At 44.9% G+C, this 22,500-nt stretch overlaps 1 protein-coding gene across 1 annotated transcript in view; it reads left to right on the top strand.

The window, feature by feature from the left end:
* gfra2b (GDNF family receptor alpha 2b) overlaps positions 1-22,500 on the top strand; it is a gene marked incomplete at both ends in the record, with an annotated part of 180,497 nt that overhangs the window by 148,021 nt on the left and 9,976 nt on the right. Inside the window, 4 exons of the mRNA XM_083641113.1 lie at positions 479-588; positions 990-1,130; positions 6,101-6,285; positions 16,571-16,621. Of these exons, the coding sequence (XP_083497239.1) occupies positions 479-588; positions 990-1,130; positions 6,101-6,285; positions 16,571-16,621 (487 nt within the window). The remainder of the gene's footprint in view (positions 1-478; positions 589-989; positions 1,131-6,100; positions 6,286-16,570; positions 16,622-22,500) is intronic.

The raw sequence follows: 22,500 nt of genomic DNA, 5'->3' as shown, positions 1-22,500 counted from the left end.
GGGAGGGGCCTAGACTAAATCTCGTGCTTCCTTGTAGAGGCGGAGGGGAGGGGCTTGTAGAGGTGGAGGGGAGGGGCCTAGACTAAATCTCGTGCTCACCTCTCGGTGTGCTGCATCTCGGTGAACTGCTCAAATCTCGGCAAAAACGGATGGATGGACACACATGTCACTTATAGAAGTGGCTGCACCACTCAAAAATGCAGTCGCCTCCTCCCTTTACAAACAGCAACTCACAATTCCTGCATAGTGTGCCTTTAATCAAGTGGCAGAGAGTTTCTAAAAGACATGAAGAAAGAGCGTCACCAGGATAGTGATGAAACACAATTGGAGCAGACAGCAGATTAAGCTAAGAAGCTGCTATATCATATTGGTTGTGACAGCTTCTCATGCATTAATATATGCATGATGTGCCTCTCGCAGTGAAACGTGTTTGATCCGATGCTGACACATAGATTGTTATTCTGTGAATTTGCCGTAGGTCTCGGCTGGCTGATTTCCACATGAATTGCCAGGTGACGTCTCATACTGTCACCAGCTGCCCACATGACAACTACCACGGCTGCCTCATGGCCTATGTTGGCCTCATTGGTAAGAAACATTATTTGGGCGTCTTCATCAAATGGGGCCTTTTTTTCCACAGCAGCCATTTTGTGCCTCAAGGGCAGGAAGTAACACAAGCAAAACATCAATGAGGGCATTGGAAAATGGAAGTTGGAAACCCTCATTAATGTTTTGTTGCACCTGTGTTACTTCCTGCCTTTACGACACAAAATGGCTGCTGTGAAAAACGCCTATCAATGTAGTAATAAAATGTATTTGGGTCAAAATGTAAAATGCAAATTACCAGTTGATTCGACAGATTGCAGGTCGCTCGCCATTCCTCTATAAATCATCCCCGTGCTTCAATTTGACAATGTGCTGGAAAAACGTCTTCTTTCAATCTGAATCTGAATTCTCATCACTCCTTCCTGCTCTCTCCTCCGGCTCAGGCTCGGATGTGACGCCCAACTACAGTGACAGCAGCCCTTCCAACATCACCATCAGCCTGTGGTGCTCCTGCAGGGCCACCGGCAACCAGGAGCACGAGTGTGACGCCTTGCACCGGGACTTCACACACAACACCTGCCTCAGTGAGTGTGATCAGTACCAACACACAACACCTGCATCAGTGAGTGTGATCAGTACCAACACACAACACCTGCCTCAGTGAGTGTGATCAGTACCAACACACACAACACCTGCATCAGTGAGTGTGATCAGTACCAACACACAACACCTGCCTCAGTGAGTGTGATCAGTACCAACACACACAACACCTGCCTCAGTGAGTGTGATCAGTACCAACACACAACACCTGCCTCAGTGAGTGTGATCAGTACCAACACACACAACACCTGCATCAGTGAGTGTGATCAGTACCAACACACAACACCTGCCTCAGTGAGTGTGATCAGTACCAACACACAACACCTGCCTCAGTGAGTGTGATCAGTACCAACACACAACACCTGCATCAGTGAGTGTGATCAGTACCAACACACAACACCTACCTCAGTGAGTGTGATCAGTACCAACACACAACACCTGCCTCAGTGAGTGTGATCAGTACCAACACACAACACCTGCATCAGTGAGTGTGATCAGTACCAACACACAACACCTGCCTCAGTGAGTGTGATCAGTACCAACACACAACACCTGCATCAGTGAGTGTGATCAGTACCAACACACAACACCTGCATCAGTGAGTGTGATCAGTACCAACACACAACACCTGCCTCAGTGAGTGTGATCAGTACCAACACACAACACCTGCCTCAGTGAGTGTGATCAGTACTGATGAGGACCCGGGAGAGGAGACCGAATGATGGGAGGAGGAGGAGGAGGGAAATCATCCTCTTTCAGGGGCTAGTTTTGGGGTAGGGTTTGGGTTTAGGGTTCATTAGGTTAGCCTAAGGTTAGATTCACTTTCATAGCCACAGTAAGGAATCAGGTTACAGACAAGGAATTTGTCTTAGTGCAGTATGCAGTGGTGCGGTCACATCAATAGCTGTATAGAAAACAATCACACACATTTAAAGTGCAGTCCTTCAAAGTGACATGTAATGGGGGGGGGGGGGGGGGTTGCGCAGGAGGGGGGTAGGAGGCACCCGGGGGTGATAAAGTCCTTATTCGTGGGGCTTTCGGGCCTCGTTGAAGAGGCGGATGGCAGCCGGGAAGAACCTGTCCTTGTGATGAGAGGTTCTAGTTGTGCCAGACCTCAGTCTCCTCCTCCTGCCAACGGTGAGTGCCTCAAAGAGTTTGTGGCCTGGGTGGGAGGGGTCGGCCATCATTTTCCGAGGCCGCTTCAGCGTCCTGACGGTGTACAGGTCCTGAAGGGGCAGGCTGCATCTGATCATCTTTTCAGCACAGCGGATGATGCGCTACAGCCTGGAGATGTCCTTGAGGGCAGCAGCAGGATACCAGACGGTGATGGAGGAGGTGAGGATGGACTCGGCGGTGGAGGTGTAGAAGAGCACCATTGGTTACTTTGAATTTCTTCAGCTGCCGCAGGAAATACATCCTCCTCTAGGTTTAGGTTTTGGTTAGGTTTTGGTTAGGTATGTGGCGTATGAGGCTAGATTAGAGGTTAGGGATTTCATGTAGTCAATGAAGGTCCGAAAATAGTATAAAAGATACGTACATCACAATGCCCATAGAAACACTGCATGAAATAGGCCACGCCCATCACATGGGAAAAGTTCCGTTCATTTCCACACACCAGTGTCATTTTCCTTGAATTAAACATAGCTAAAAGCTGTTGTGTGGTGGGGCTGCACAGACAACAAATGTAAAAAATCGCCAGTTAAAGTTTTTTTGTACTCCCGAGGAAAACAAGGAAGCCATTAATAATTGGCGAGAAGAAAAATGTGGATGTTGCTGTCAAGGAAGTAAGTTGGAGTGTTCATCTTCCGTATATACGATCTTTTTGTGCAACACCATAGCATGCACGCGACATAGGAGAACGCCAGGATTTGCATGTTCTCCCCGTGTCCGTGTGGGTTTTCTCCGGGTGCTCCGGTTTCCTCCCACCATCAAAGAAAGACATGTATGTTAGGGTTAATACTCCTGTCAGTGCCCCTGACCAAGGTACTGGCAAAATAACTGGAGTTGGTCCCCGGGCGCTGCACAGTGGCTGCCCACTGCTCCTAGTTCTAGGAAGGTTCCTAGTAGAGGATGGGTCAAATGCAGAGGATGAATTTCCCCATGGGGGATAAATAAAGGATAACTTAACTTAACTTAAGTAGTGTAGCTGGTGTACGGCATTGTTTGTGTGGGGGGGAAAAAGAGAGAATTGAGGAGAGAAGATAGAGGGAGGAGAGAGAGCATGAAAGGTAGGTCACGTCTATGTGTAGAAGATCCCAAGGTGTTCTCTTTAAATAACACTAAGCTGACCCAGCTGCAATATCACCTCTCCACTGCATCACTCAAACAAACACTGTGTGTATGAATATTCAAATCTGTGCAAACCAACTTTCAAGACGCATCCTACATCCCATCATTCAAGGTGGTGAAATAAGCAACCCAATCGCCAGGATCAAATGTCTGCATTGGTACGTTTCTGGAATCCACGGAAATGTAATTTCAGTCAGACAGGAACACTGTCGTCATAGATTAAACCATTTATTGCAACAAATAGAAATACAGTTATGTTTGGCGCTGATGGCTCTGCTCTTTACATTAGCCAAGCAGCATGCTAAGCTAATCAGGGAGTGATGAAGGTCGCCATGGCCAAATGTGTAAATCTTCTACAAATAAACTGGAAGTGAAGTCTATGCGCCGACTCTACTTTTCTCTCACTCACTGCTCACTCACTGATGTCATCAGTGACGCGAAGTGGAGCAATTGTATGCATGTGCGCTGAGTGATGTCACTCGAGCACTCCATGATGTGATCAGTGATGGTCACTCGAGCAATTGTGATGTAATCACTGAGTGATGTCATCAGGGATGCGAAGTTGAGCAATGCCAATAGGGCAGGCAAGGCCATGCAGCGGCTGAGCGTATGCGGGCCCGTGCAGCCGGCGAGCCTAGTTTATTATATTTCCGTGGATTCCTAGAAATGTACACTGTTAATGCCGACATTTTATTCTGGCGACTGGGCTGAGATCAGATCAACTTTTGTCCTTTTTTGTCTATTTTGGTCACATTAATAGCATGCAATGAGTATTCACTCCATATACTGTAGTGTACAGTATATACTGTAGTGTACAGTATATACTGTAGTGTACAGTATATACTGTACACTACAGTATATACTGTACACTACAGTATATACTGTAGTGTACAGTATAGCAACTATGAATATGGAAATGTACTTTTTCACACAGATCCAACCAGGAAGCACATTAGAACCAGTCGGCATGCATCTTGGATAGTAACCATGGGATATACTTAATTAGAAGAATTAATTTCCTACTTGGAAAATTCACATTATGAATGCTATTGAAAGTTGGATGATGAAGTCGGAAAAGCTAAAGAAAATAGTGTTACTTGAGTTTGGACTTATGACGGTATGCTAACCTTTAACTTTGTCAACATGGCGGATAAGTTGAGATTTGTGTCAGTTAACATCAAAACTAGACAAAACAACACAATTAAGTTAATTGTTCGCTTGTAAGATGCAGCGCGTTCATGTTTGTTTATCGTTTCCAGATTTGATATTCTGCCAAAATCACCTGTGAATGCAGCACTGTTTAGCAGTTGAGGAGGTCCCAGATGTCGGACCTTAACGGCTACACTGTCATGATACTGGTGAAGAGGGAACAAGCAAGATGAGGCATTTACTGCCATTTTTAATGATGTAAATAGCAAATGTAAAGGCAAATGCGTGATGGGCATGACAGTCTGAGGGAAAGAGAAAGCTGACTTCATTAAGTTTGCAGGGATGCATTTTCATAAAGGAAGTGTGGTGGTGGTACGTGAATCCGTTTGGAACATACAGTAGGTGCCTTTTGCGATAGAGAGGCAAAGTGATCGCCTACTTCCTGCTTCAGCACTGTACCAGAGATTTTCATCCGCCATTCATTTTCCCATAGACATTTCATAAAATGCTTATAAAAATAGTTTTACTGGTTCAAACCAAACGTTCAGCTAACACTATAATCGGGAGATACCATAGAGCATTTCACTCGGGCCGAAACTTAAAAAAACATCACAACACAAAACACAAAAAAAACAAAAATATTTTCTTCAAACCCGCATTTCTTGAGTGAAATGTTATGTGATCTCTCCCGTTTCTAAATATATTGTTTGGTTTGAACCAGTAAAACTCTTTTTATAAGCATTTTATGAAATGTCGATGGGAAAATAAATGGCGGATGAAAATCTGTGGTACAGTGCTGAAGCAGGAAGTGACGTACGTTCCACCTTGGCTCTCAATTGAACACGGCCATTACCACGCCCCCTTTTGGCCAGTGGGCGTGGAAAGTTAATCCATGACCTGCTTTCCTGCCAAGTTTCGTACAAATGCGTTGATGACTTTTTTAAAGATATCCTGCTCACAAATGGGGGTGAAAACAACCTCCCGGCCAACTGGCGGAGGTAAATCTAATAATAGCTACATCAAATCTAGACCCAATGTGTCGATATGAGAGGCTTTGTAATGGCAGGTGTAAATGATGGGACCTAACAATGATATAACCCAGAGCCGTATATATAGAAGAGTCGCGACATCTCCATTCACTCCAATGGACCAGTTTTTTTACTCTCAAGAGTTCCAGGAAGTAATGTTCTGGATTAAGCAGCACTGTTGAGTTGCAGCAAAATGGACAGTTTGTGTTTGTGTACTTTGATTTTTTTTTAAATCAAATTGTACATTATCAGCTTTATTTTAGCATTCAAAAGTAGCGCGAGACCCCTTCCTGGCTGTTCATTGGCTAATTAGTCACGCATTTTGGTCCTCCGCTGACGCCACTCTCTCTCTCTCTCTCTCTCTCTCTCTCTCTCTCTCTCTCTCTCTCTCTCTCTCTCTCTCTCTCTCTCTCTCTCTCTCTCTCTCTCAATTGCTCTGATATAACCTACTGTAATATCCATTCCCCCATGTCTTGCTCTTGCCACAGAAAATGCCATCCAGGCGTTTGGATACGGCTCAGAAGGAGGGACTCTGCCTGTAACCGAGCCACTGGCCACCATCTTCCCCCCCGCCCAGCCGTCAATCATCTCAAAGCCCGCCCCTTCTCTACATGGCAACGCCATCAAGCCCATGGACAGTGCATGCGTCTTTTCTACCTGTGCCAACCTGCAGGTGAGCTTTGTATGTAGGATATGTGTGTTTACCTGCAGGTGAGCTTTGTATGTAGGATGTGTGGGTTTACCTGCAGGTGAGCTTTGTATGTAGGATATGTGTGTTTACCTGCAGGTGAGCTTTGTATGTAGGATATGTGTGTTTACCTGCAGGTGAGCTTTGTATGTAGGATATGTGTGTTTACCTGCAGGTGAGCTTTGTATGTAGGATATGTGTGTTTACCTGCAGGTGAGCTTTGTATGTAGGTATGTGTGTTTACCTGCAGGTGAGCTTTGTATGTAGGATATGTGTGTTTACCTGCAGGTGAGCTTTGTATGTAGGATATGTGTGTTTACCTGCAGGTGAGGTTTGTATGTAGGATATGTGTGTTTACCTGCAGGTGAGCTTTGTATGTAGGATATGTGTGTTTACCTGCAGGTGAGCTTTGTATGTAGGATATGTGTGTTTTCTACCTGTGCCAACCTGCAGGTGAGCTTTGTATGTAGGATATGTGTGTTTACCTGCAGGTGAGCTTTGTATGTAGGATATGTGTTTTCTACCTGTGCCAACCTGCACGTGAGCTTTGTATGTAGGATATGTGTGTTTTCTACCTGTGCCAACCTGCAGGTGAGCTTTGTATGTAGGATACAATATGTGTGTTTTCTACCTGCATGACACACATGTCAAGAACTTTCAGCAGCTAAACAAGGGGAGAAAGACAGACTAACAGGCAGACAGTAGTAGTGTATATGCAGATCAGCATGAGCAGATATGAGTGTATCAGACAGACTAACAGGCAGACAGTAGTAGTGTATATGCAGATCAGCATGAGCAGATATGAGTGTATCAGACAGACTAACAGGCAGACAGTAGTAGTGTATATGCAGATCAGCATGAGCAGATATGAGTGTATCAGACAGACTAACAGGCAGACAGTAGTAGTGTATATGCAGATCAGCATGAGCAGATCTGAGTGTATCAGACAGACTAACAGGCAGACAGTAGTAGTGTATATGCAGATCAGCATGAGCAGATATGAGTGTATCAGACACACTAACAGGCAGACAGTATATGCAGATCAGCATATAACTGCTGTACCGGTCATCGCTCCAACCCCTCTGGCGATCAGGGGAGAGTTGTAGACTAGCCCATGCTTCCCCCGATACATGTGCAGTCGAGAACAGCTTATTTTCACCTGACAGCGAGGACTTTCACCAGCAGGACGTAGCACGTGTGAGGATCATGCTATTCCTCCCAGTTCCCCTCCCCCAGAAACAGACACCCAGACTGACCAGAGGAGGTGCTAGTGCAGCGACAAGGACCCATGCCCTTAATCCAGCTTCCCACCCACACAGACACGGCCAATTGTGCCTGTATGGATGCCTGCCCAAGCTGGAGGTAACACAGGGGCTCAAACCTGCGACCCTCATGTTGGGAGGCAGGGAATCTACCACTGCACTACCCAGATGCCCAAGTGCATCTCACTCCTTAACCTCCACACACATCAGCTTGATGCTGTCAGCATTCTGGGAAAGGGGAGGAGCATCCATTGTGGACAGGGAAGGGGTGTGAGGGTGGGGGTTAAGGGAAATTAGAAATGGCTATCCTTTATGTAAGAGGTTTAGAGTATGGATTATTGAATGCACCGATATGTTATTTGACTGGAAAAGGAGATCTCTTGCCCAATTGCTCGATAGTCCACACGCTATATAGACTCTTATCCAGGGAGATGCAGAGTGAGTAGCTCGTCAGACTAAAGCACACTTCAAACATCTGTCTTCGACCTGGGTGTGCGGAGAGACTATTGATAATTCATGTAAGTCTGGTGTATGAGAAATATAATGAGGGAAGGATAAAAAAAAAAAAGACAGAGTACAGAGAGTAAGCCAGAGAGCACAGCTTCATTACATTGGACAAATTCTCAGTGGAAACCCTATATGCAGATTTTTATAGAACTTATAGTCAACTATTCCATAAAAGTGGACAATTTAATTGGAAAACTCCACAGTGTAAGCAAAATGTATGTGCCTCAATTTAAAGTGGTAATCCTCTCTCTCTGTGTCTCTCTCTATATACCCATACAGTATGTATGTACAGTATGTATGTATGTATGTATGTATGTATATATATATATATATATATATATATATATATATATATATATATACACATACACATAAACTGTATGTGTGTGTATATATATATATATATACAGTATATATACAGTATATATATATATATTAGGGCTGTCAAACGATTAATTTTCTTAATCGCGATTAATCGTGCGATTAATTATAATTAATCGCGATTAATCGCGTCTTTGTATCGCATGTTTAAAATGCTATTATTTTGCATTGCAAAGCATTTTTAATTAGATATGAATAATTATTACCAGTGTGTCGTGATTGGGAATCAAATTAATGCAAATAAATGTACTTTGTGATCTTGAATTTTAGATTTATTTTCAATTCAATAGAAGTGCAATGTAGACAGGAGGTCACAAAATGCATCTTGAATAGAAAATAAATGCACAATAATTGTAAACACTCCAGAACCGATACTTCCGGCGGCGGCGCTGTGGAGCAGTCGAAACCCAAAATGACACAGCCGAAGAAGGCTGTATCTGAGCTAAAAACTTTGGCACTTCCATGTGAATAATGGCTCGGTATTGGAAACTGTGTATTGGTAACGTGTATATCGCGTGAAGCCATTAGAGCCGACCTCCCAGTGGTTAGAGGACCCGCGCATCCGAGACTCTGAAGAAATAATGAGTGAGGAGTCTCGCGCTAGCTAGCTGGCTGCTAGCTACTTTCAGGTGATCGCTCGCCTCAAACTCAATGTACTTCGGTGATATTTTAATTCCGTTTTACACAAGGTGCAAACTACGGCTCTTGACTTATCCACTGTGCCATTTGGGAAGTAAAACGATCCATTTAAAAGCGTATTGCTGTCGTTCTCTTCCATGCCTGCCTGCACAAACAGGAGACAGGAAACCGAACGGCTTGACTACAAGTACGGGGCGACGAAGGGACAAAATAGCGGCATGCGATTAACGCGATTAATTCAAAATAACGCGTTATGATCGGCGCGCGTTAACGCGCGATTAACGCGTTAACGCTGACAGCCCTAATATATATATATATATATATATACACATACACATAAACTGTATGTGTGTGTATATATATATATATATACAGTATATATATATATATATATATATATATATATATATATATATATATACAGTATATATATATATATATATATATATATATATATATATATATATATATATATATATATTTATTTATATTTATATGTATATGTATATGTATATTTATATGTATTTCATCTGGATCTGTGGTGCAAAGCGGTCAGTGCTGTGGTGTTTTCACACTGCACTGACCACCCAGTCTGTTTATCTATTGATTGTAAACAAACTGTTGTTCCTGCTGGAAACAGAACATCCATCAGCGGCCTGTCTGTCTGGGCACTGGAGCATTTTTAGAACAGCGAATGCAAAAGCTTTCAATATTCGCTCTCACTATCGTGTTACACCGATTGTCGATAACAAATTGCAAAATGGACGGTTATTTTGAAAATGTTTCCCTCTCAAGCAACCAAAGGAAATTCAAATCCTGCTTGGGGTGAGAAACACCGCTGGCCTCTGACTGCTCACGACGTGCCAGCATATAGCTGCAGGGACGGTGACAAAGAGATGTTTTGAAAATATCTCTTAGTAATAATTATTCTAACCAACCTCATCCCTTTTCTTTTACCAGCAATATAAGCAGCCTCGTCGTTAATGTTTGGTCTAATACAGTGGTCTTCAACAGGGGGTCCACAGAGGTACTGCAGGCAGGGGGGCACATTTTTTTAATTTGTGTAATGGATGACAGACAGACAGACAGACAGACAGACAGACAGAGACAGACAGACAGACAGACAGAAGTGGAGAAATGAGAGAGAGCTGATAAAGAGTGAGAGATGGAGAAAGGCATAGTGATGTTGTGGTGCAGCAGTGTCCTATTTGCAGCACACAGCATTGTACTGTACAGTTTTCTCAATCATATCGTTTCCCCAAAGCCCCTGCATGTGGCTATCATTTCTCTGTAAGCTGTGCTGAGCAGTCAATTTACAGGAAATAGACCCTGTGGAAGCGTACAGTGTCATAAGAGGTTAGTGCAGTAACAGTCAATATGACAATGATCCATCCACATGGCGTAATGATCAGTACAACAGCCTTGCTCTTTTCAATGCATGTATGTGCGTCTGTACGTGCGTGCACGTATATGCTGGCGTTATACACGTGTGTATTCCACATGCACAGCTATGCGCGCCCGTGCACACGACACGCATGTATGTTTCAGAGAAAATGGTCATGTGTTTACAGACTCCATTTTCCACTCTCGATCATTTCCCGTCTATGAAAAGAGTGTCGAGCGATACGATCTGATTGGCTCTCCCACCCAGGCAATGGGAGGAGATATGCTAATGAAGCGCTGACAAAGAGGATGATGGAACACGGAGATAAATGGAAAGCGAGAGATATTTTGTGTGTGTGTGTGTTTGTTTGTGTGTGCGTGCGTGTGTGTGTGTGTGTGTGTGTGTGTGTGAGAATATGAACCATTTCTGATGCATACTCTGACTTTTGTATTGGGAGGACATATATTGTACTAATCCCAGATCCATTTTATTTGATCAAATATGACCCTGTGTCTTGTTATGTGTGGAAATATCCAAGCTCAATATTCCTTCTAGAATACTGGTTGAGTTCATAGACCTATGACACGGTGGCGCAGTGGTAGCACTCTCGCGTTGCACACTCGCCTCACAGCAAGAAGGTCCTGAGTTTGATTCCCACCTGGTACGCTGTTGGCACTGGGGGTATGTCTCCCCATGCCTTCAGTGCCTGATGACCAGGTGGGCCCTTCTGTGTGGAGTGTACATGTTCTCCCCGTGCTCCCCTGGGGTTTCCTCCATATAACATCAATATGGACCCCCACTAAAAAAAAAATCATTTTGAAGGAATGGAAGTCCTCCTCTTCACCTTCTTTCCAACTGTGGTTGACGGACACAACCTCTGTTATACGGATGGAGAGACTTCGGTTCCTGAGGACAAATTCACTTGGAAAGTTTTCAACCATTTGGGAGCCGTTTCTAGCCTACCTCGGTTAGGGGTGACGGGTGACTCGCCTGCCTGGTTTCTCATGGACCCCTTGCGTGGGATCCCAGGCACAATATCTCTCATAAGCACATAAGCACGTTATGTGGCTGGTAATCACGCTGTAATATTGAATGTCGATAATATGTACGTTTATTTTTCTTTTCTTTTCCTGTGTCTGAGCGTGTTCGTTTGTCGTGTCTATGCATTGTTTTGATTGTCCAAAGAGTCAGTGACTGAAAGTCACGACTGGTGAGCACTCTCAAAAGTTTCAAAAGCTACGGTGCAAGGCACAAACAATAAACAGAAGGACAAAAAAGCCAGCACTCAAAATAAATCCTTTTGGGGTTTTTTAATACCTTCAAGCAGCAGTGACAATGGACGTTTCGGCGTAAGCCTTCCTCAGCATTGTGCTGACAGTAGACGGACATGACGTATAAATAGTGTCAAACCGGAAGTACAATCAATTACATTATCAAGTACTGGAAATATCTCACACCATAAAATATCAAAGAACACAATATCAAAAGCATCAGAGAATATCGACAAACGGATAAGGTACAATTTAAACAGTACACTTGTATAGATAAGTCTGTATATATTACACAGCAGGAATGCATCAATGTTTTGCATACGAAAAGAATGAGGCTGGATGGCCACACTTGTGTTATATAAGCACAGATAGAAAGTCAACATATTTTAATAACAAAAATCAGTAAGAAAATATTAAAATAGAATTAGAAAAATACATAATAAAGTGCATACAAGTGAATGCATTGGATAGAGATACTGCAGGTCCACACATGACGCTCCCACACTGCATTACAGTGCAAGAGGATCATGTGTGAACCCACAACACATCCACCCAATGCATTCCCTAAAGGAAACAACCTAGCAAAAGTTCTTCATTCAAGCCCTTGGGGTGTTCTGTCTGTAAGGTATGTATCCAAAACGCCTCTCTTTGTAACAGGGCCTTGTCTCTGTCACCCCCCCTCTTTAGTGGACTGACATGTTCTATACCCTGGAACCTGAGGGAACACACGTCGTGACCAAACTCATTAAAAGGCCTGGCGACAGAGGACTTTACATCTCTGTTTCTAATGCTACTCTTGTGTTCTGAAATACGAGTTTTCAACTCTCTGATAGTTTTTCCAATGTATACTAGCCCACATGGACACTTCAATAGATACACAACAAATTTAGTTTTACACGAAATCCTACTCTTAATCGAGTACTTTCTTCCAGAGTGAGGATGGAAGAATGTCTCTCCTCTGATCATAGCATTACCGTAAATTCCGGACTATAAGCCGCACCGGTGTATAAGCCGCACCTGCAAAGTTGACTATTTTTTACATATATAAGCCGCACCGGACTATAAGCCGCGGGTGTTTTAATGTTTTTTTTTTTTTTTTTTTATTGTGTTTTAATGTTTAATTACCATATGTAAGGGTTCATGCACAGAGGGGATTGTCGGGAAAGAGATGGCTGTTTGAGGAAGCTCCCATTTATTAACATTTCAACAAAACAACATAACACAACACCACCTGTGTTGTTTTTTACAGTGCACACAGTGTCATACAGTGTCATACAGTGTGGTGAAAAGAGGGCAAGAGAGGAAATTAAAACAGAAGTGGATTTATAGTTAGAAAGAGTGCTAAAAAAGAGAGATTTTTTTTTTTTTGGAAAAAATCCATAGATAAGCCGCACCGTTATATAAGCCGCAGGGGCCAAAAAAGGCCAAAAAACGGGAAAAAAGGTGCGGCTTATAGTCCGGAATTTACGGTACATTGAATACAGTTAAAACAAGGACAATTACCATTCTGTACATCAGACAAAAAATGGGAGGGGCCAGGGGGGCTTGTGTAACAGTCAGCTCTGACGACCATATCTCGGACATTTCTAGCCCGTTTTTGAGCAAACAAGGGCGGCTCACCAAATAAATGGCCCACTTGGGGGTCACTTTGCAAAATGTTCCAGTGACTTAAAATAAAAAAGTTTATTTCCTGAGAAGCAGGTGAAAAAGTAGCGGCACACACTATTCTAGACCCTCGGGCAGGGGCGGACTTCGGGACCAACATGTCCTCACGTTTCAACCCCCTAACTCTCTGTAGGCGGTTCTCAAAGATTGTGTTGTTAAAACCTTTTGCCCTAAACCTTGTACATAGTTCAGCAGCCTGCTCTTCAAACATGTGGTCAGAACTGCAAATCCTCCTGATCCTCAAAAGTTGACTGTATGGCAAACCTCTTTTGAGGCTGGGGGGATGATAACTAGAGTAGTCCAAAAAACTATTCCTGTCTGTCTGCTTTCTATACACCTTTGTCAGTAGTTGTTCAGATTTGTTTACAGAAACATCAAGAAAGGAGACAGTGTCTTCACTGTATTCTAGTGAGAATTTAATAGATGGTAGTCTGGAATTAATATGAATATTGAACTCCTCTAGTTGAGAGTGTGTCCCAGAGAACAGAAAAAATATATCATCAATATATCTGAACCAACACTTCAAAAAAATGGAGAAGGGGTTGTTATTATAAACAAAGTCTTTCCCATAAAGAGGTTTGCATAATTAGGGGAGCATGGACTACCCATAGAAACCCCCTGACATTGAAGGTAGTAAGCATTCTCAAATTTAAAATAATTGCTATTAAGGATCAAGCTTGATAAATCAACCAAAAAGTCAGTCGGGGGCTGAAGCGTCGGTCTTCTATTCAAAAAATGTGTTAGAGCTTGCAAGCCCTCCACATGAGGAACATTAGTGTAGAGACTGTTGACATCCATGGTACATAAAAATACATTCTCATCAGTGAGCTGTACAGCACCTAACTTATTCAAAAAGTCAGTGGTGTCTTTTAAATAAGAAGGAAGATCAGATACCAACACTTTAATGTGTCTGTCAAGATATTGAGAAATAGGCTCAGTAAGAGACTGTGTGCCAGCCACAATAGGCCTACCAGGCACTGGCTCAACACAGCTCTTATGGATTTTAGGCAAAGTATAAAACACAGGTCGCACAGGGTGCTTCTGTAACATGAATTTGAATTCATTCTGGCTGATAAGAGAATTAGAAAGGGCTGTACTAAGAAATTGCTCAACATTCTGAAAAAATTTAAGTGTGGGGTCACCCATTAGGGGAGTATAAAAATCAGTATTACCAAGTTGTCTCAAGATCTCTGTTGTGTAGGCTTCTTTATTCTGGATGACAACAGCGCCCCCTTTGTCGGCATGCTTTATAACAATAGTCGAGTCAATTGAAAGTGCACGTAATGCTTTCTTTTCTTGCAATTCTATATTAGAATAGAGTCTCATTTTATTCTTGTACAAGTGTACAAAAAGTACACTTGCAAAAAGTGGCCACGGAGGGGTTCAGGGCAGGCGGAACAAAAGTACTTTTAGCCCTCAGGCCTGGTTCAGGCGTGGATATAGGGATAGTCTGTGAAGGATTTAAACAAGGACATTGAGTGGGGGGCTCCCTTATCAAAGAAAGCATGCAGTTTAATGTTCCTCAAAAATTTAAACATTTCAATCCTAGTTCTCTATGCATTGTTTTGAAAAATTGAAAATAAAATATTGGGGGGGGGGGGGCAAGAGATGGTCATCTGACCAGCGCGGTTGGAAGAAGTTGGTCCCTGGGCGCTTCACTGCAGCTGCCCATCGCTCCTGACCTGACCATGACGAGCCAGGATGGGTCAAACGCGGATAAATAAATGTCACAGCGTTTGTCGGTGTCTGTGACCAATATAGACAGAGAGAGTCTGTGTGTGTGTGTGTGTGTGTGTGTGTGTGTGTATGTGTATGTGTGTGTGTGTGTGTGTGTGTGTGTGTGTGTATGTATGTGAGTGTGTATGTGTGTGTGTGTGTGTGTGTGTGTGTGTGTGTGTGTGTGTATATATGTGTGTGTGTGTGTGTGTGTGTGTGTGTGTGTGTGTGTGTGTGTGTGTGTGTGTGTGTGTGTGTGTTTGTTTACGCTGATATTACTTGGTAGTATTATCAGCTAAACTGGGAAAGCACTCCCTGGACGAAAAGGGACAGAATCCAGAAGTATTATGATTGGATATCTCCCAGATTCTCTAGAGAATAGGAGTTATTTGCGAGGCCTCTTTAGAGTGTTGTTGGCACACTATATCTGCTCAATGAAGGATGGAAGCTACGTAACCATTCCCCTCCCTCCCTGGGAGATCATCACAGTAAACTCAAGCCGTACTCAAACACTGCTTTTTCTTTATCACTGCCAGATACTAAGTGTGTCTTTGAGTGGAGGGTTGGTTTGATATCCGTATCCTGCAATTAAATATGCGCCATTTAATGAATTAGCCCTGATCCTCATTGTGAGTGGGCAGACAAAGAGGGGAAAGACAAAGCCATGCTGAAACAGAGTACCACAGGGATGACATCTTTTTGTAGGCTTTATCCAGGAATCGCCGCCATTTGGTTCTTCAGTGGAAATGTCTATAGAGACACTGCATGAAATAGGCCACGCCCATCACGGGGGAAAGCGCTCCATTCACTCCCATACATTAGCGTCATTTTCCTTGAATTAAACATAGCTAAAAGCTGCTGTGTGGTGGGCTGCGCACACAACAAATGTAAAAACGTTTTTTTGTACTCCCGAGCAAAACAAGGAAGCTATTGAGAATTGGCGAGAAGAAAGATGTGAATGGCTGGAAGTAAGTTGGAGTGTTCATCTTCCGTATATATGATCTTTGTGTGCAACACGGGGCCATGCACGCGACATAGGAGAACGCCAGGATTGGGGGGGGGGGGGGGGGGGTTTGTGTTTTCCCCCGTTTTGGCCGTGGTTTCTGAATGATGACGCGCTCTGCAGTGTCTCTATGAGGTTTCAGAAAGGCGATTTCACTTAAATGCATAAGGTCTGTGGTTAACACAAGTTTATGGGAACGCAAATTTGGGTTTAGCATGATGCTCTCCACAAACGTGAATAACTGTTATGGCTTTTGAAGAGTTTTCTAATCCAAAAGTCATAAAAGTGATTTACCTTTGTGAAGATTATCATGCTGAACCCAAATTCGCGTTCCCATAAACCTTTGTTGACCACAGACCTTATTTTATGCATTTAAGTGAAATCCCCATTCTATTCTCTATAGAGAGAAGTGATGATGAGGTTCTGATGCTTTGCTTTACAGGACGGAGGAGGACAGAAGTGCATTCCCTCTGATGACTTCGAGTGTGAGGAGGTGAGGAGCTTGTCACCATGATGCACCTGTGTGTTTTCTGACCTTTTTTAAAGACTATATATAATATCAGGTTCACACCCCTTCACATCTCTCTATCAGTAGACGGGTTTCCATCCACCTGTTTTTATGCGAAATTTCAATTTGCGGATAAAAAAACTGAGTGGAAACGCTGCCTAATTCGCAAAAACCTCCAAATATCTCAAAAATGTTTTCACGCTTGAGGGAGGCGGAAAAGTCGGGTGTATCGATAAAAGGAAAATGTGATACGTGCGGTGGAAACAGATGAAGCGATATTCTGTTGTCTCTCCATTGAAAAACCACGCAGTTTGCCTTGATCACTGCAAAACATGACATGCCGTGTGTAGCCTCCACACAATAGGGCTACACACGGTAAATCATGGTAAATACGCAGCACAATACCTGCCGTGGTAAACAGAAGAAGACTGGGATATTAACTTTAAGGCGACTCACTTCTAGAATTGAAAAAAATTGTATTCACTTACTATCTGCTCCGTGGATTATAACGTTACGCTTAGTTCACACAGAGAACCTACGCCTTGCCTTGCCTCAACCCACGCCTACGCCTGTAGACCTTGAGCTGGGCGTGAACCTATTACACACTTTTGCGATCACACCGCACGCCTTTGCACGCTGAACCTGGAGCCGAGTCACAAGCGCCTCTCCTCTCTCCCGACTGTATTTTTTCCACGTGTGGTCCCGAATTATCATAGGTAAAATAAATCGGATATATTTTATGTTCTATTGATGCTGGATATGTATAACCAGGTCTGACTATAGTCGGACATTTTAGAGAGGTGATCTTACAAGAATATGTGCTGGCACAACAACATTGTCCATCTTGCTTCTTCGGTCGCTATTCTCTCATGAAGATTTGTTTGCAGACAGGGAGAAAGCCCCACGTGATAGCCACCCGTCAATCTCTCTCTCTCTCTCTCTCTGCTCAACACTGTTGTAGTAACTCAATTTTATTATGAAATTCAGTTGACTTTGCCATTTCCCACGGATATTGTCGCGTTTTTCTTTCATGGCTTGACAGAAGAAGCCTGCCTGCACGCGCCTAGTCGGCTTGAAAATAGAACTCATGCCTAAATGATAAAATCGGCAAGGCACAGGCGAGGCGTGGGTACACGCAGGGTTCACGCTCAGGCGGCCGGTGTACACAGCCTCGTTGACTAAAACGGACGCCTATTTAAAAGCGTGGGTAAAGGCAGGGCATAGGCAAGGCTTGGGTCGCCGGTGTGAACCCAGCCTTATACTTGCCGAGTCGCACCTGGTAATCCAGAAATGGCGTTATGGTACCTTTGTCTACTTGTAGATCATCAAGAAACTTTAAATGAATCACGTTAGATGTGTTTGATAGAGCTGTATATCGGGTCTAGCAGCTGATCAGCAGCTCAGACAGCCTCAAACACAAGCTGATTGACAGCTCTATAATTCGCAAAATAGCAGTGGATGGAAACGTGCATTGTTTCGCATTTTCTTTTGCAGACTTTCTGAAAATTCGATTAAAAGTTGCGACACATTTGGATGGAAACCCAGCTAGTGTCTCTCTCTCTCTCTCACACACACACACACACACACACACACACACACACACACACACACAGTACGACAGCTGATTAACATCTTTCATATTTGCTTTTCTCTGCTCTGTCTCCATGTATTCACACCATCCAAGTGCAATGTCAACTTAAACAAGCACACAATTATCACAATATGATATTATTATGTGTTAAAAAAAAAGTCAGACGGGTATCTATTTAATTGCAAAATGTTTACTGCGTTGTTTTTACTTAGATGCGCATACAGTACAGTACATGAAGCTATATGAAATATGTATATATGAAATATACATATGAAAGACAGTATACGACAGTATACTGTATGTTAATAATGTCAGCTCAGTATCACAGCAGAGCGTGTAATAGAGCCTCCAGGGCACTGTCAGTGTCATGTTTTGGTTCGCATGTATGAAGGTACTGCACCAGCAGGGGGCGCACAGGGTAGTCCAGCAGAACTCCCACAACGTCTGGTGTTTGACTTTTAACCACGACGCTAACCCTAAACCTGGCAACAACCCGACGATTTATTTTCCCTCAATCAAGCATCACCACCTGGTTTTAACTACATCTGCAAACCCCGCCCCTGTTGCCGCAGAGGCGGTCCTGAACCCGCCCCTCTCGCCGCGGAGGCGGTCCTGAACCCGCCCCTCTCGCTGCGGAGGCGGTCTGGCTGTTTTATTCAATCACAATTTCAGGATCACAGAACTCGGCCTCCCCACAGTCTCATCTTTAGAATATCTATCATTTAAAGCCTGCTGCTCCATGACTCTCTTCCTCATTAAAGGCCAAACCCATCTTTCCTGAACTGTCTGAACTCATCACAATAGCCTCATCTCTCTCCTCACATCTCCTGCTGATCGACCATTTTAACAAACACATTGATCATTTCAACCTCACTCGGCACGTTACTCTCTCTGTAAAAGGCCAAATCCTCGATCTAGTCTGCTCTGTCAACCTACCCTCTACTCAACATCCACCCATCCCCATTTCAGATCATGTCAGATCATAACCTCATCCAGTTCACTATTCCATACTCAACCTCACGTCCACAACTCCTCAGAGAAAAAATGATCCGCAACACAAACTCAATCAATCCCCTCCAACGCTCAGACCTGCTCTCCACCGCTCTCTCCCTGGAATCAGCCTCCACCTCACCTGATGATCTTGTCAACCCATCTCAACTCCACATCAACTGCCCCTCTCGACTCACTGGCCCCTTTCAAAACAAAAACCGGCTCCTTCACCACATCTGCACCCTGGTTCCCCTCTGACAACCACACAATGAAACAGACCAGCCACCAACTTGAACGACGACAAGAAAACATGACTCGCCGTTCACCGAGAAGCCTACAAACTCCACCTCTCCGCTTACAAAGATGTCCTCACCGCCGCCAAGTCTGCCTACTTCTCCGCCATCATCAACGACTCCAGCCATAACCCTGAAACCCTCTTCACCACCGTAAACACCCTCCTCAAGCCCCGCCTTCTCCACCGCCACACCTGATCTCTGCAACTCGTTTCTTAAAATGTTCACCCACAAAATCACCACCATTAACCAATCACTGCCCCCTCTGTATAACCCAGCAGCTCCTATCCCGGCCCCTCTCCTCTCCATCCCTCTTGACCTCCCTACCCCTCCCCCCCATCGCCGCCTCTCCACGCTTCACTCCAGTTGCCCCATCCACCATCTCCAACTCATCAGCTCATCCAAACCCACAACCAGCTCCCTCGACCCCCTACCCACCCCCCTGCTGAAGACACGCCTTCCTGTCCTCTGCCACTACATCACAAACCTCTTCAACTCCTCTCTGTCTCACAGCACTCTCCCCATCCTGCCTCAACCACCACCGGCCAATCTCCAACCTCCCCTTCCTTTCCAAATCCCTGGAACACCTCATTACCACTCAACTCCAAACCAACCTGCACTCCAATAAGCTATTTGAACCTCTCCAGTCTGATCTCCGCCCACTCCACGGCACAGAAACGGCACTCCTTAAAGTCGTCAACCGACCTCCTCACCTCTCTGGCGACACCGGATCCTACATCCTCCCTCTCCTCGTCATCATCTACATCCTCCCTCTCCTCTTCATCATCTACATCCTCCCTCTCTCTCCTCTTCATCATCTACATCCTCCCTCTCCTCTTCATCATCTACATCCTCCCTCTCCTCTTCATCATCTACATCCTCCCTCTCTCTCCTCTTCATCATCTAAATCCTCCCTCTCCTCTTCATCATCTACATCCTCCCTCTCTCTCCTCTTCATCATCTACATCCTCCCTCTCACCACTTCAGCCTGGACTTCCACTGTTACGCCGATGACACTCGATATAATAATAATAATAATAATAATAAATTCAATTTTAAAAGCGCCTTTCTCAGACTCAAGGACACTGTACAGTAAGAACAAAACACACTAAAAGAGACATAATAGGCAGAAAAAGGAGTAAGAAAAGGGGCTAAAAGGGTGCAGTAGAGCTATCCTGAGCCCAGGCTATGCGCAGGGAAAGCGAGACGGAAAAGATGGGTTTTGAGTTTGCTTTTAAAGATGTTTATAGAACCAGAGTCGCGGATGGGAAATGGGAGGGAGTTCCAGAGTTTAGGTGCAGCAACAGAAAAAGCTCTGTCACCAATGGTGGATCTATTTGTGCCGTGGATGGTGAGAAGTCCAGTGTCGGAGGAACGGAGACTACGTAGGGGGGTGTATGGGTGGAGTAGGTCAGATAGGTATGAGGGGGCCAGACCGTGCAGGGATTTATAAGTGAGGAGGATAATTTTGAATGTGATACGGTGTTTTATGGGAAGCCAGTGGAGTTGCTGCAGGGTGGGGGTGATGTGGTTCCAGGGTTTGGTCCGTGTGAGGATCCTGGCAGCGGAGTTCTGCACGTACTGCAGCCGGGCAAGGGTCTTGGCGGGGACCCCGAACAACACTCCGTTGCAGTAGTCCAGGCGTGTGGTGACAAAGGCGTGAATCAGGGTTTCGGCGGAGGTGTCAGAGAGTGAGGGACGGGGAGGCGTGAGATGTTGGTGTCAAAGGCTGCTGAGAGGTCGAGGAGGACGAGGATGGTGATGTTTCCAGCGTCATTTGCCAGGAGTAGGTCATTTATGACCCGGACTAAAGCTGTCTCTGTGCTGTGTTTAGGCCGGAAACCGGATTGTAGTGGATCAGACAGGTTGTGGAGTGGCATGTAAGGTTGAAGCTGAGAGGCCACGGCTCGTTCAAGAGTCTTGCTGAGGAAGGGGAGGTTGGAAATGGGCCGGTAGTTATTTAGGTTGTCGGGGTCCAGGCCCTGCTTTTTCAAAACTGGTGTGACTGCGGCAATTTTGAGGGCAGGGGGAACAGAGCCGGTTGTGAGGGAGGAGTTGACAATTGCAGTGATTATGGGGCAGAGGGCGGGTAGGCAGGACTTGACCAGGGAGGTGGGCATCGGGTCCAGGGCACAGGTGGACGCTTTGGCGCCGGAGATGAGCTTGGTGATGGTGGCTGCATCCAGGGGGATAAAGGCGGGGAATGAGCAATGGAGTGGGGGGGAGGGGCAGGTAGGAACAGAGGATGGCTGGGGGGTGGGGGAGGAGGCAGGAAGGGTTGGGGTAGTAGCAGGGTCAGTTTTGGGGGAGGACAATGAATTTGGCGGTAGGAGCTGCACCAAATCTCCCCACAACCCACCCCTCTCTCACATCAACTCCTGCCTGTCTGCAATAAAAGTCTGGATGCAACACAGTTTTATCAAGCTCAACAGTGACAAAAGAGAACTCCTCTTTAATGGCTCCAAGTCTACCCTCAGGAAAACCGACAACCCCACACTGACTCATCATTGATGGCACCACTGTTTCCCCATCTTCTCAGGCATGCAACCGTGGTGTTACCCTTGACCCCACCCTTTCCCCACATCCACCAAATGAAATCCTCCTTCTTCCACCTCCGTAATGCAAAAGATCTCTCACACACCCCTTGCATCCATGCCTTCATCTCCTCCCCTCTCGACTACTGTAACTCACTCCTCCACAGCATCAACGCCAGCCTCATCCACAGACTCCAACTGGTCCAGAACTTCTCACCCCAGTCTTAAAAGAACTTCACTGGCTTCCCGTCTCCTACCGGATCAACTACAAACTCCTCGTCATCACTTACAAAGCCCTTCACTAACTGACCCCCGCACCCCCCATATCTCACCAACCTCTTCTCGCCCTACCAACCCTTCCGGTCCCTCACGTCCACCTCAGCCAACCTTCTCTCCACCCCAAAGTCCAACCTCTGCAATTTCGGGGACAGAGCCTTCTCCAGGGCAGCTCCCAAG

This window comes from Poromitra crassiceps, assembly GCF_964638095.1.
Source record: "Poromitra crassiceps genome assembly, chromosome: 8".
In the NCBI taxonomy this organism is placed as follows: Eukaryota; Metazoa; Chordata; class Actinopteri; order Beryciformes; family Melamphaidae; genus Poromitra; species Poromitra crassiceps.
This window is presented reverse-complemented; position numbering and strand designations above follow the sequence as displayed.